Source organism: Oryzias latipes, chromosome 13, assembly GCF_053564925.1.
Source record: "Oryzias latipes strain Hd-rR chromosome 13, Olatipes_Hd-rR_3.1".
Taxonomy (NCBI): domain Eukaryota; kingdom Metazoa; phylum Chordata; class Actinopteri; order Beloniformes; family Adrianichthyidae; genus Oryzias; species Oryzias latipes.
Genome location: NC_136249.1, coordinates 36,563,586 through 36,573,218, shown reverse-complemented (window position 1 = coordinate 36,573,218; position 9,633 = coordinate 36,563,586). Strand labels below are relative to the sequence as shown.

Here is a 9,633-nt window from a genome sequence, read left to right as displayed (position 1 = left end):
AAGGTAACCTCTACTGTCTCTACTGTCTCTACTGTCTCCTCGTCTTCTGCAGGACAGAAACCGCCACCGAGGTCACCTCCATCGCTCCCTCAGCAGCAGATGTTACAGCTGAGGGAGGGGCCGGCTCTGGGGGGGCAGCAGGCGCCGGCAGGCGGTGCGAATGCGGGTCAGGTTGAGGCCGTACAGCAGGGGGGTGAAGAGCGGCTGGCAGCTTAGGAAGTACAGGGACAGGAAGACGCGCAGCACGCCGGGAACGCCGCTCATGTCAAAGCGGCTCTGGACGACCTCAAACATACCCCCGAAGAAGAAGTTTAGCAGGGAGGCCAGGTGGGGCGTGCAGGTGCTGACGGCTTTGTGCCGGGTCTGAGTGGACCCGCAGAGGAGGATCCTGGCGTAGCTGTACAGGGTGAAGGCCAGGGGGAGGCCGACGGTGAGCAGGGTGACAAACAGGCCCAAGACGTTGTTCAGGGTGGTGTCGGCGCACGCCAGCTTCACCACAGAGAAGTTATCACAGTAGACTTTGGGGATGAAGTCTCTGCAGCGCCGCAGCGGGAAGCTCAGGGAGGTGGTGCACACCACCAGGAGGAACGCAGCAAGCCAGGCCGCCGCTGTGAGGGTGGCAACCTTCGTCCACGTCACCACGCTGTGGTACTGCAGAGGACGGCAAACCGCCACCAAGCGGTCATACGACATGACGGCCAGGATGAAGAACTCCGCCGTCCCGTAAGAGTGCACCATGAAGACCTGCAGGAAGCAGAGGGGGGCGGAGACCCGGTGGACGTCCGCCAGGATCTGCAGCAGCAGGAAGGGGAACAGGCCGGAGCTCCCCAGCAGCTCGTTGGCAAACAGGCTGCAGAGGAACAGGAACATGGGTTCATGCAGGCTCCGGGTCACGCAGATCACCGCGATGAGGAGGACGTTACAGAACACGATGAGCAGGTACACGCCCAGAACCAGCAGGAAGAGCAGCACCTTCAGGTGTTTGGCGTGGAAGTAGCCCCCAAGAACAAAGACAGACACCTGGGTGGAGTTCAGCATGGTCTCACCCAGAGACGCTCACGGGTGTCCGAGTCCACCGCCCGCTCATTTAAACCCCCATCTGGCTCCACCTCTGCCCCACAGAGAACCCCCCCCCCAGGCCTCAAACCTGACGATGATGACATTCATCAACATCATCATCGTCAGCTGCTGTTCTCAGAGAAGCTGCTGAAAAAGGAAGCTCAGTTAGGAAAATCATGCAGAAGATCAGAACCAGTAGGAGAACGTGGACCACACAGAAGATCACACTAGATCACTGTAGATCTGAGTAGATCTGGGGGGTATTCCAGAAGGCCCGTTTAAACTCCCCTGACTTTAAGCCTGAACTCTGGCTGAAATCCGCCTGAACTTGCTTACTCTGGGTATGTCGGTTCCAACAGACCGGACATGAGTTAGTGTAATTACGCTCCACTTGGTAACCCTGGGTTAACGCACGTGCACAGCAGGTACATGAAGACATTCTCAATGGATCACCGGTTTCTGGAGTCAAGCAGAAAGAGTTGGAAAAAGAACGGACAAAATAAACGCATGAGTTTCTGATCTATCTCAGCAGCACGTGGCCCTTCTTTCTTCTTTTTGTCATGGGACATTTGTAATTTTTAAGGGTTTTTTTTCTATTTTTTTTCTCTCCTTTTACTCCAGTTTACAGGCTCCTGAAAGCCACATGGTACTATTTCAGTCAAACAACTAATGCAGTAATATTATTATTATTATTATTATTATTATTATTATTATTATTATTATTATTATTATTATTATTATATATATTTTCACATCTTTTGGTTTTGCTTTCACATACTTTGTTTTGTTTTCACATTCCTTTAAGTTAGCATTTCACATTTCTCCAAGTTAGCAATTCGTATTCCTCTAAGTTAGCATTTTGTATTCCTCTAAGTTAACATTTTGTATTCCTCTAAGTTAACATTTCGCATTTCTCCAATTAAGCATCTCGCATTTCTCTAAGTTAGCAATTCTCACACCTCTTCTTTAAATTTCTCCAAATTTGCATTCCTCTAAGTTAGTTAGCATTTTGGATTTCTCCAAGTTAGCAATCGTCTAAGTTAGTTAGCATTTTGCATTCCTCCAAGTTAGCAATCCTCTAAGTTAGTTAGCATTTCGCATTCCTCCAAGTTAGTATTTCACATTTCTCCAAGTTAGCATTTAGCATTTCTCTAAGTTAGCAATTCGCATTCCTCTAAGTTAGCATTTCGCATTTCTCTAAGTTAGCAATTTGCATTCCTCTAAGTTAGCATTTTGCATTTCTCCAAGTTAGCATTTAGCATTTCTCTAAGTTAGCAATTCGCATTCCTCTAAGTTAGCATTTTGCATTTCTTTAAGTTAGCAATTCGCATTCCTTTAAATTAGCATTTCACATTCCTCCAAGTTAGCATTTAGCATTTCTCTAAGATAGCAATTCACATTCCTCTAAGTTAGCATTTCGCATTTCTCTAAGTTAGCAATTCGCATTCCTCTAAGTTAGCATTTCGCATTTCTCCAAGTTAGCATTTAGCATTTCTCTAAGTTAGCAATTCGCATTCCTCTAAGTTAGCATTTTGCATTTCTTTAAGTTAGCAATTCGCATTCTTCTAATTACCATTTCACATTCCTCCAAGTTAGCATTTAGCATTTCTCTAAGATAGCAATTCGCATTCCTCTAAGTTAGCATTTCGCATTTCTCTAAGTTAGCAATTCGCATTCCTCTAAGTTAGCATTTCGCATTTCTCCAAGTTAGCATTTAGCATTTCTCTAAGTTAGCAATTCGCATTCCTCTAAGTTAGCATTTTGCATTTCTTTAAGTTAGTAATTCGCATTCTTCTAATTACCATTTCACATTTCTCCAAGTTAGCATTTCACATTTCTTCAAGTTAGCAATTCGCATTCCTCTAAGTTAGCATTTCGCATTTCTCTAAGTTAGCAATTTGCATTCCTATAAGTTAACATTTTGCAATCCTCTATGTTAGCATTTCGCATTTGTCTAAGTTAGCAATTCGCACACCTCTAAGTTAGCATTTTACATTCTTCCAAATTTGCATTCCTTTAAGTTAGTTAGCATTTTGGATTCCTCCAAGTTAGCAATCCTCTATGTTAGCATTTTGCATTATTCTTATTTGGCATTTCACATTCCTTTATAATTGGCATTTCACATTCTTTTCTTTGGATAAAATTCAAATATATATCAGTGTGTAGTCAGATGAAGTGAGTTTCAGAGGCATTCCATATTCAGACTTACAAGTTTGACTGCTGTGTGTGACCTGGCACCATTGACCGTTGGGCCGCTCCCATTCGAGTACAGCGCCAAACACCAACCTGTAAGACGACACAAAGCTTAACATCCAAATCCAAAGCTTCCGCTGGCATAATATGATGAAAGCTTAAGTGACGTCCATGATTAGAAGCTTCCATCTGAGAACTATGAACGAGCTTAATGCTATGATTTCGATGCTTCCATCCGGCATGTTATGATACGAGCTTAGTAACCTCAAATTTCGAGCCCCATTGCATATCGTAACACAGCTTAAGAACCTCCTAAATTTCAGGCTTCCAGCTGGCAAATATAGTTTTCTTTCAAATCTATAATCCGAGATTTTGTATGCCATTCTGATGCTAACATATTGGTTGATTCAAGTAAAAAAACTCATTGAAACTCGGAGGAGGTTTACCGCCCCATCACATTCAGTGCAGACTAGGCACGTGGAGTGCAGTCGTCGTTGCAGCTCCAGATCAAGGTGAAAGGGGAACAATCTGCAGGGAAGCTGCAGAACGAGCAGAGACTGTGGAACTTGGAAGCCATCAGACTTTGTCGAGGGTTTTACATCATCCTCCAGAAACTGAATTTATGACCGGTAAGTATGGGTCGAAGGCTCAGGAAGCGATGCATAGATAAAAACAAAGCAGTATTTGTCTTGGCAATAAATATATTAATAGCTTTGAACTGATCAGTTTAGAATGCTTAAGATAAAGGCAATAAAGTGCTTTTAAGAACAATTCTGAGAAGGCGAAATCAAGTAGTGAGTTTAAAGAGAAGGTTCCATTTGTGTATTCATAGTACCATAGAAAACCATCAGAGCACAGATTCCAACAAGAATCGACAGTGAAATATGAAACCTGCCGTAATATTAACAAAAAATATATAAAATTTGTATACGTACCAATGGTAAGAGAGAAATAACCTTTTCCGGAGGGACGCACCTTAGGCAGGCCATAGAGGAGCAGGCGAATAGAAGGTAACCGAGGTCCAAGGAGATTACATAGATGAGGAAAGTCGCCATTTCACGTAGCAATGGACGGCAGCTCGGCTGGATTGGATGTTTTGTACTTGATACCATCGGTTCTCAAATAGGTGGACAACAAGAGCACAGATAATGTAATATTAATTGGCAAAGGGGTGCCTGGATACCGCAATGAAGAACAATTTGAGATTGATGAGGGATCATAGGTTCTGATAGTATTTAAACTGGCTGAGCCTCATGCATTTAGAGGTGGATGACAACAAGTCTCTAAATGGAGATACTCTTAGTCGAGTGTCATCTGCTTGAAAACAGAGCAGACTGAGGATCAGCTTGCTACACAAAATTTTTACTCTTGGAACTGAAGCTACAGATCGTCAGTGATCATTTCTACAGCCAGGATAAAATTAGCTCGTAACGCAAGTTATTTAAACCCTAAACCAAGTAACCCGATGGCACATTAACTATTTATCATCACACTTCTTAAAACAACCGTTGTTATAATCTCCACGGCCGAATTCTCTTAGAACCACATGATCCGTGAATGGAATATTAGAGTTGTAGATTTGGGTTAACGACCAAAATTTTTTGGCGGCCGAACATTCATAAACCAGTCTTCATGAAACCTTTTCCCCCCGAGCCAACGGAGGGCGCAGTCTCAGAAAACAATTGGAGGGAGACCGGAGACCTGAAACAAACATTGTTATAACAAAACCACTCTAAGCATTGAGAATTAGAGACCAGAAAAGCAAGACAGAGAAACATCCAGAACAACAGGAACATGGGGGTCCGGGACTGAACTACCCAGAACTAGAAAACAAGATGAACGGATGACCGTGGGGAATAATGCACATAGCAAAAGTCAGGTAGCCCAACAGCGACAAATTCATATTTATACCACCAAATATCGAATAAACAATGTGCTGCACAAACGTGAGGATGACATAGTGGCAGAGAGGCTTGCATCAATGGACCAGAGATCCATGGCAGAAAATAAATCCAGATGGGTGGAAGACCATACGTCTTACTTAAATAAGCGAAAAATGAGATTCGAAACGAGTCGCGACCACGGAGTCGCAAAAGACCGGTAACAAGGATTACACAGAGTCCAGCACAGGGATACAGACAAATGTAGTCAAAAATATGACAGATACAGAAGCTGAAAGACAAACTGATACATAACACTTCGAGCCCCACCTAAGCCAGAAGACACCACTGGGAGGAATGGAGAGGCAGAACAATGAGAACATCAACAAAGTCAGCTTCCCTAGCTATGCACTGCGTCCGGTGGAATTAAACATAGAGATGGCAAGGTCAGCCAAAGTGCAAAAAACAAAACAGGAAGGATCACGAGGAATCAGGCTGCTGATGCCCAATGGATGAAGCGAGGCGCCAACAGTTCTCACATAATTGCGTCAAACAAGAAAACGTCAGAGTGTACACCTTAGGGCTGACTCAAACGGAAAATGGGGCCCTCGAAGAGCCCATCATAAAGCCCCCCACAAACCAGCCATAAATCCCCAAACCAACCAGAGAGAAAATAACAAAATAAAATAACAAAATATCCGTGAAGTTGAGAAGACAGAGCCACGCACAAAACTGACACATTCACAATGGGGCTGATGTTAGATCGTGAAGGCTAGGGCTGGTCTCCCAGGGGAATACAGAGCGGGGTGGCTGTCCACAAACCAGCCGGCTCCAAGGGAGAAACGGTGGAGCAGAACCAGACATCTGAGCGTGCAGACGTGACGACACGAGGATCCCTGTTCCCGGACCAAACGAAATAAAATGAGAAAGGAGCCACAGATGCTGCATGAAGAGACCAATGATAATTAAAATGTCCACAGATGAGACAGGCCCATAGACTGACCAATCCAAAATGCAGGTTAAACTATTAAATGTACACAGCTTTAACAGAAAACAAACAAAACAAAACAAAGAGCCACCACAACAAAGCCAGCACGGAATGATGGCCCACATAGCAGAAACCGAACCAGGTTTTCAAGGAAACGCACCATGTACTTATAACAAAAGAACTGCAAGTCCCAGGGTCCTTAGGGGCGTGACGTCACCGATGACCGGGTCAAGCAGGAAACACAACCCGGAAAAAAAGGCAACACAGAAGCACGAAAGATGGCAACACGCCGCTCACCAAGAGATTCCGGCGATCACGGCACTCAAGAAGGCCAATACATCTCCCGATCGAACGCCACTGGCAACCCGAATACTGCAGGACGCTTACTCAGCAGATACGCGCCGGAGACACGAGGACTGCTGTTAGCCGCTGTTGTCCTGTCCAACAGCTGGGCAGGCAGGTGAGAACTGAGGGCCTCTTGTGTTGGACATATTTAGCAACAGGGCTTTTGAATCTTCTGACACACCAGAGGTATGTCTGAATAAACCCCTTTTGTAATCGAAGCCAAACTTTATTCATTTTAATCGTTTTTGAAAATCTTTGGTGTTGGACCGGACGGAAAAGGAAAGGAGGGAAGAAGAGAGAGGGACGTTAGAGAGAGGGGGGTGGGGTGGGAGGGTGATCAGAGGAGGGGGGATAAGACCATGAAGCAGCATAGAGCAGTAAGTTTACTGGTTGTTTATCATTACGGTAAGGTTCACATGTAGTACAAAAAGGGCGGGGCCTGTCCTCACACACACTCAAATGTTATCAACACACCTGCTAGCTGCAAAAATGTCCACATGTCAACATGTACACAAAAGAGATAGTGTTCACACACGCATACTTATGCCTTAAAACCAACTGGTGTGTCAGGTTTTGAATAAGCTGGACTTAAATGCAGACTGGAAACAGATTTATTGAGGAGAAGATTGAATCTTCAAGAGAGGAAACTGGCAGATGATCCGGAAGGCGAGGCTTGACAACTTAGTTTTGGAGACAGACCTGGCTTGGAAAGGCTGAGAAAGGTCTTGATTTTCTTGACTGGAAGTGGTTAGGCTTGGCCTGGGTTTGAGCTGCTTGGCTTGGCTTGGCTTGGCTAGGCTTGGTGTGGTGCTGCATAGCTTGACTGGGCTTTGCTTGGTTTGGAGCAGCTTGGCTCGGCTTGGCTTGGTCTTGAGCTGCTTGGATTGGCTTTGCTTTGACCAGCAGGGATCAGTGGTCTTTTCCATACAGGAGAACAGACGAACCGACAATGGCCGGAGGGAGTGAAGGACTTATAAAGTCAGATTAATTAGACGTAGAACAGGTGCGGGAACCAGCGGCAGGTGTGCGGGGGCGGCCTCGACACCTGACATAGTGTGAAATATTTAATTCATTCAATCATGCAAACTATTAGTGCAAAGGTGAGTTAACACCTGTGCTCAGGTGAGTGTTTATGTTCTTCTAAAATGGATGGTGGAATGTGAGCCATCCCCACACCAAGACCCCTGCAGCGGCGCAGCCGCGGCAGCCAGAAGCCCCCAACGCCACACGGCAGCAAGCAGAGAACAACCGCCCCCTGGGTGATCACGTCCGCCACCCAAGCCAGGGCCAGCAGGACCGCCACGAGGCCCCCAGAGCCAGAGAGCAGGGAGGCATGGGGGGAAAGAGAGTGCCGCCCCAGCCTAACCAGGAGAGCAGCCCCCCCGCAGCGCCAGGAGGGCCCAACCCAAAAGGGGTGCCCACAGCCCCAGACGAGCACCTCATCACCACCCACGGGTTCTGGGCATCCCCCTGCCCCAACCCCAGGTACGAGCCAGGACCCCCCAAGGGAGACCCGCTCCGCGCTCCAGGCAGCCATCCACCAGGCCCACGGTTGGTCCAGACAGGTGCAAGACAGGGGCCAGCCGCCCCCTCCCAGGAGGGGGGCACCCCAGGGAGAAGGGGCCCACAAGGGTTGTTATAGACATGGCCCGACCAGGCTCGGCCACAGTTGGAATTTTGGCGAGGCCCAGCACCCGGGGGCAAGGACAAGAACCCACCCCACAGGGACACAGACACCCCCGGCTCAGGTGTGATATGATCCCCGGCCTCTGGGCTTGCCAGAAAGCTCAGGGATCCCTCTCCCTGCAGGGGGAGAGCATCGACGGGCCCAGGAAACCGGTACCCGGGGGACACGGCCGCCCTTGCCAAGGCCCCAGTACCCCTACCAGGGATGGGGTAGGGGATGGTTCAAGGTCCCACCTTCCTTGCGAAATGAGTGTGTGTGTGTGTGTGTGTGTTAGTGAGGGTGTGTGTGTGCATGTGTGCGTGTTTATGTTGGAATGTATATTTTGAGGGGGAGGGTGTGTGTACAAAGGGGGTGCAGTTAAAATTGGCGGGTAGGGCACTGAGGGTACATCTCCTGATTACTCACAGTGATGTCCCATCACCCTCCCCACCAAGGGGCCCTAAATGTCTAAGGTGCAGTTAAAATTGGCGGATAGGGTGCTAGGAGGACATCTGCTGCTTGCTGGCAGTGATGTCCAAGCACCCCCCCCCCGCCCCGTACCAAGGGCCCTACATGTCTAAGGTGCAAATAAAACCGAGAGCGGGGGGCCCATTCCATACGGCAACCATGGGAGGGGGGCCACTGCCAAGTAGCTCCTCCCCCCAAGGTGCATCGCAGGCTAAACTCCCCACCCCTTAACCCTAATATGAGATTATATGAGGAAGGGGGTAAATTGGGGACAGCTGGTAGACTGTCCCCTGGTGGTCAAACAGCCGTCCCCCAGGGAAAAAGGGGGGATTTATCTTGATTACTGTTTTTTTTGTATGGGGAACAAATTATGATAGGAAGTGTTTATGCTCCAAATAGCTATGAAAGCTCATTTTACTCCAAATTATTAGCGGAAATTTCAAGACTGACACTCAGCATTTCAAAACCAAAAACATTTGTAATATAATGAAAGAATTCTTTCAAAATCTGTACACTTCATAGTGTCAAAACACATCAACAAAAAGCAAGCATTTCCTGGATGGCGTTGTCCTTCCCTCTCTGTCAGAGGAAAAGTACCGTAATCTGGGTAGACCAATTACAGAGCATGAGGTCATGGAGACCATCAATTCCCTGCCCAATGGAAAAGCTCCACGCCCCGATGGATTCGGTCCCGAATATTATAAAAAATGGCTAAGCTGGTTGTAGGAACTCTAACCAAGATGTTTGGCGAATCGGGTATGAGGGGATGTCTTCCACCTACCTTGAATCTGTCCCACATCTGTCTAATTCTGAAAAAAGACAAACCTGCAGATAATTGTGCCTCTTACAGACCAATCAGTTTACTTGGTACTGACATTAAAATACTTGCAAAACTACTCGCCAGAAGGCTGGAGTTGGTACTGCCTACGCTGATAAATCCGGATCAGACTAGCTTTATTAAGAATAGATACTCTCACTCTAATGTTCGCAGGTTACTTAATATTATCCACTTTTCTCAATATTCCAGAACTAGA

The 9,633-nt window shown here is 46.8% G+C and overlaps 1 protein-coding gene across 1 annotated transcript; it reads right to left on the bottom strand.

The window, feature by feature from the left end:
- Positions 1 to 1,077, bottom strand: LOC101155572 (olfactory receptor 52K1-like). The gene has a single exon (XM_004085423.5). It carries the CDS (start codon positions 1,036 to 1,038, stop codon positions 103 to 105), a length of 936 nt encoding a protein of 311 aa, XP_004085471.1. The 5' UTR covers positions 1,039 to 1,077; the 3' UTR covers positions 1 to 102.
- Between the last annotated feature and the right edge of the window lie 8,556 nt (positions 1,078 to 9,633).

Excerpts from the sequence above, each read along its gene's own strand:
- LOC101155572 (XM_004085423.5), bottom strand. The coding sequence starts at position 1,038 with ATGCTGAACTCCACCCAGGTGTCTGTCTTTGTTCTTGGGGGCTACTTC.